The sequence below is a fragment of the Gossypium hirsutum genome, chromosome A02, assembly GCF_007990345.1.
Source record: "Gossypium hirsutum isolate 1008001.06 chromosome A02, Gossypium_hirsutum_v2.1, whole genome shotgun sequence".
Classification (NCBI taxonomy): Eukaryota; Viridiplantae; Streptophyta; class Magnoliopsida; order Malvales; family Malvaceae; genus Gossypium; species Gossypium hirsutum.
The window spans coordinates 78,753,956-78,759,505 of NC_053425.1; the positions used below are offsets into that span (position 1 = coordinate 78,753,956).

The 5,550-nt window shown below is 27.7% G+C and overlaps 1 protein-coding gene across 1 annotated transcript; it reads left to right on the top strand.

Annotated features, from left to right (window-relative positions):
- Positions 1-872: 872 nt before the first annotated feature.
- Positions 873-3,320, top strand: LOC107952635 (probable protein S-acyltransferase 3). The gene is made up of 5 exons (XM_016887830.2): positions 873-1,228; positions 1,846-2,022; positions 2,177-2,494; positions 2,604-2,825; positions 2,932-3,320. The coding sequence occupies exons 1-5, from the start codon at positions 1,133-1,135 to the stop codon at positions 3,166-3,168; spliced, it is 1,050 nt and encodes a 349-aa protein (XP_016743319.1). The 5' UTR covers positions 873-1,132; the 3' UTR covers positions 3,169-3,320.
- The last annotated feature ends 2,230 nt before the right edge of the window (positions 3,321-5,550 follow it).

The window sequence follows — 5,550 nt, forward strand, 5'->3', positions numbered from 1 at the left end:
TTAACGACTCTAAACAAATTTTATAAAATTGATAGTGGATTGAACAATAAAAAATAAATAAGAATTATTATTTAATAAATTTTGAATAACTATTGATTCATAGTAATTATATTTTGCTATTCATTAATTGAACAATGTAAAATATTTTATAAAACCCCGGAATCAACGAAGGTCTTATGAGTAATATAAATATAAATAAACCTACAAGAAAAAACAAATTACTAATACTCTAATCGATTCTTTGTATCCCGTAACAAGAAGTTAACAAAGAAACCCTTCTCCAAGTTTGTGATTGTAGATTTTTTTAGTAATTGTTTATATTTCTATAATTATTTTAATTATTTTATATTTTTAAAAAATAATATAAAAATTTTTAAATAATAATTTATGTTCTTTTAATAACAATGTACAAAATGAATGTAAACAAATTAATGTCTAGATTCATATGAATATAAATATTATTTATTAAATTCAAACTAGATATACATTTATTAAAATTTATTGTTAATTTTAGAATTTTGTTTTACTCATTTAGCATGCCAAATCAACATACTTTCATATGGCATGTCACATAATCTTACTCTATAAAGCCCTTATTGATTATGCATAAGTTATTAAATTAATCATGTATAAGGAACATGGCTTATTCTTACTCTTTAAAGTTACTAGGTGCGTTTAAATTGAATATGAAAATTTAGATAGATGAGTTAAAGGTAAAAAAGTGAAATGGTACCTGTGAAAATATAAAAAATTAGAATTAGTTTAAGGTGCGGAAAGCTCCCTCAAAATTAGAAAGCCTAAAAGATGCATATCAAAAGTTTGTTAAGAGAAATTTGTAAGGAGATGATGATTTGGTAAAGCCAAGCCAACAATCGTACAAGGGAAATTTGCAGAGAGAGATGTGAGAGAAGAACAACAAAAAATAACCCATAAAAGCAAGCGTTTGATAACGTTGTCATTCGCTTTCTTACGATGCCAAAACAATGAAGAAAGTCTGTTGACCCTTTTTCCATTCTTTTTTTGGTTTTTGGTGTGGTTTTTGTTGATTCTTCTTTCCAAGTTTTGACTATCTGGGTATTTTGTCTCTTTTATCACATAGCTCGGATCTTGCATTCAAATAAAATATCTTAAAATGGGAGTCAAGAAATATCAAATTTATGACTCTTCTTCCTTTGACATGCCTAAACCCACACGCAAGAGGATTTATCAAGCTTGGCAGGGGAACAATGTATTTTTCTTTCTTTTCCTTTTTTAAAGCTTGATTGATCGTTTTTGCAGATGATGCCTCTTATACCGCTTATCTATCATAGATTTTAAGTTTTTTTTTTAAATACAAATGTCTAGAACTATCTATAGTCCATACTAAATCTTTAAATAGGAGGATAAATACGTTTCAACGCATTCAAAAACTCACATTCTTTTGCGTAGGTAATAATATCGATACTAACCGAGCTAGTACTCAATTAGATTATAAATTTTAACTTCTCTTCTATCAATATATATTTATTATTGCTTTTGCTTGAGAGACTTTTTAATATTAGAGATCATGATATCAATATAATGTTGAAAATGTAAACTCAACTTAAGCAATTAATTAATGCTCAAAGTGGTGCGATATATGTATGAAGATTTTAGTTTATATAAAGAAATTTATTAATTGGGCCTTTTGTGCATGTCGCATTTTCCTTTTTAACGATTTCAATTATTGGATGAGTTTTGATTGCTTTCAATGAACATGAGTTATCTGATGGTAATAATTAAGTTACAAAATTGGAGCTTTTGTTAAGTAAGAGTTAGTGTAGAAGCTAATGCCAAACTTGGTGTGGAATTTCTTTGAAAAAACAGAAATTTTGTTGCGGTGGGAGAATGCTTTTAGGCCCTGACGCATCTTCACTTTTCTTAACTTCGTTTCTAATTGGATGTCCTTCGATAGCATTCTGCATAAAGATGTCGGTGAATGTGAAGGAAGATGATTCTTTAAATTTTCACATATTGATTGGGGGCCTCATCCTTACTGTTTTGGTTGGTAAATTATTATGTACTTGAATAGTTACTTAAATGTTGTTCATCTATGTTTCTTTACTAATTAATTGTACGATAGGTTATTATTCTTTTGTTAGGGAAGCTGGGTGTAGCAATGCCGGATTTAATTTTGTCACTTCTCTCACGCATGCAGGATTTAAGTTTCCTATTTCTGACAAGTAGTGGAGACCCTGGAATAATACCTAGGAATTCAAAAGCATCTGAACCCCCGTCAGAAGAATCAAAGAAGTCACCGCAGGGTCCACCATGGGACTGGGCCATCAACAAAACAAACCTTAAAATTCCAAAGGTGAAGGATATAGTATTGAAGAATGGTCAAACGGTTAAAGTCAAGTTTTGCGAGACATGCTTGCTATATCGTTCTCCGCGTGCTTCCCATTGCTCCATTTGTAACAATTGTGTGCAAAAATTCGACCACCATTGTCCGTGGGTGGATCAATGCATCGGACTGGTAAGTTTCTCTTCAAATATATATAAGGCCTAAACTTAAGTAATAAATTACTAGAACAAGTTGTAAATTACCAAAATAATAAAAATACTCCATTTCATATGGTTCGCAGCGCAACTACCCTTTCTTCATTTGTTTTTTATCATCTTCCACTGCCTTATGCATATATGTGTTCTCGTGCTCTTGGATCAACATTCGTCGACAACCGCAGGGCTTATGGACTGCCATGTCTCGTGATGTACTGTCTGTTATTCTCATTGTGTATTGCTTCCTAGCTGTCTGGTTTGTTGGTGGCCTAACAGTTTTCCATTTCTATCTCATTTGCACTAACCAGGTGATTTAACTATTTTGTTGAATATGGTTTTGTTTCATTCCATGCATACTGTAATTAATTAATTAATAAACTAAAGTTGTGGCTGCTTATGCAATTTGAATCTCAGACAACTTATGAAAGCTTTCGATACCGTTATGATAAGAAGAAAAATCCTTTCAACAAAGGCGTACTAAGGAACTTCAAAGAAGTGTTCCTTGCTAGGATTCCACCTTCAGAGCTGAATTTGCGGGCATGGGTCTCAGAAGACGGAAACCTTTCAATTAAAGATGACAAAAGCATTAAATTTGACATGGAAAAGGAACTTAAGCACAACCAGGATAGTGCTAAATTTCCATCACATTGACAGAGGTTCGACTATGATGGTTTTGATAATAGTTTAAAGGGGAAGGACGGAGAGTTTGATGATAAACCTAAATCCTCTTCAAAGATGTAAACCATAATTTCCACAACCAAATAACCTTTGTTAGAGCAATTATTACAACTTCATTTACTTCACGCTAGTGCTTTCTTTCTACTTTTTCCTACACTATATATTCTTAGAAATTGGGATGCCCACTCTCCGTGGATGAAAAATAATTAAAAGTTATTAGAAATAGACAAGACAAAAAGAAAATTTATTAGTTAAAAGAGATATAATTTTTTAAATAAATTTATTTTTAATATTTAATTAAAAATGATGAATTTAATAATTGATAATTATATTTTTATAGATTTAGTATACTTTTGAATGAATGATTGGTGTGATAAAATAAAATGTTTTACTTAATAATTATAATAATTAATTTTACCATATCATTATTTTTACTTTTATTAAAATTAAATTTACAGTAAATCCAAATATAATTTTAAACCTTTATACTTCTTAATTAAAATGGTAGTTTTTCCATTTCCAAAAGTGACGGTGTTTAAAATCTTTATTTTGTAGTTTTAATCTTTTAAAGAGATACTTCAAGTCATGTCATTGACTATTTCGCTATATTTTTATATATTTGCATCTTAATTTTTTTCCCCATTGTTTTACTATTTGGCACAGTTATCCATGTTTTCATCTCAAATTTTTTTTCATGTCCCTCTTTTAACGATACCTATGCGTCTCAAAATTTTCGTTTTTACCATCACAGAATCATTTTTCACATGAGAAAGCCATTTCACTACTTTAAATTCTATTCACTGTTTAGACCCTATCTTATGTTTCAGATTATCAAAGTTTTCTTTCTTCAACAATAATCATAGTTTTATCAACATATGACCAACTCGTAATAATGAAATAATAAATTGGGTACACAATCTAATATGATTAATTTTATTGAGATGAAGATTTTTTATGGTTTTTTAATACGTTTTTGGTCTATCTAATTTTGAAGGGTAAATTCTTGATTGAAAATTGCTTTTTGAAAGGGACAATGAAAAGGTTTGATTTGTTAATTTAAATTTTTTTAGCATTATTATAAAAAAAATACCTTGACAAGTTAAAATATCTACTTTAAATAAAATGTTAGGAACTAAAAATAAATTAACTTAAGTGAATATAAAATTTAAATACCTATTAAACAATTAATATAAATTATTTTTAAATTTTAATTTAAACATAAAAATAAGAAAATTAACAACTTGTTAATTAATTTATAGACTCACTAATAATTTCTAAGTTAAAACATAAAAAAATATTTGACTGCTATGGATTCATTTAGTTCAAAATAAATATATATGACAATCAATTAAACTTTTAATTTGTTGGAAAAAGAATAAATCGGGGTATTTTAATAATTTTACATCTGAAGAGAATTTTTTTTTCAACTTTAGAAAACTGACATTGTTGGTCATTTCTTATAGTGTCAAAAGTGTTTTTGGTTTTAAAATCTAGTTTGAAATACAATGAAGAATTAAGTTTGGGTGTGTTCTCTATTGTCATGAAAAAATTATTTTTAAGTTAAAAATATTTTTGTATTGCAGAAGTAGCAAAGAACACTCGACTTTTGGAGTTAAAAAGTGTTTTTTCAACAAAAAAAAAAACCTAAGATTTAGATGTTTTTAACTTTTGCCTTTGGAAGTAAAATTTATCAAAATCTTTTTATTTATATTAACTATTTAAAGATATACAACTATTAGATTAATTTATATTTTATATAGTATTATACTAAAATTTTAAAATATTTCATGTATCATTGTATTAAATTATTTAAATATTATTGATTATATTTAATTATTAAAATATTTTATATATCATTAATTTTACATATAATTTATATTAGTTACTTATAAGGCATTTAAAGTTTATAGTTCATGTATAATTATATTAAATTATTTAAATATCATATAACTTAATTTAATTTTTACTTTTTACTATCATGTCTAAAAAGAAAATTTTAACATTCAACTACAATTTTTTACAGCAATAAAGAACATTACAAATTAATAAGCTACACTTTTTCATTTCACTTTCTACCATACTTTTCTACCATACTTTTCAAAAGCCTTTATTATACAAACACATTTCAATTACAACAACAATGAAGAACTAGCCGAAGTATATTAGGAATCGGCTTTGCAGCACCAAGCTCTAGCAGCAAAGCTAAACTTGTGAATTTGTGTTTCATGCGCAATTGAGGAGGATCCAACCTAACCTCCTACAGATCCAAAAGAATACAAGCAAACTAAATGTTAATTATAATTGTGTGATGTATATTCAGGGCATTTAAAAAAAATACTAGACCTTCCTCGTCAT

Excerpts from the sequence above, each read along its gene's own strand:
- LOC107952635 (XM_016887830.2), top strand. The coding sequence starts at position 1,133 with ATGGGAGTCAAGAAATATCAAATTTATGACTCTTCTTCCTTTGACATG. Across the intron at positions 2,023-2,176 it reads GCCTCATCCTTACTGTTTTG|GATTTAAGTTTCCTATTTCT; the intron begins GTTGGTAAATTA and ends TCACGCATGCAG. Across the intron at positions 2,826-2,931 it reads ATCTCATTTGCACTAACCAG|ACAACTTATGAAAGCTTTCG; the intron begins GTGATTTAACTA and ends TTTGAATCTCAG.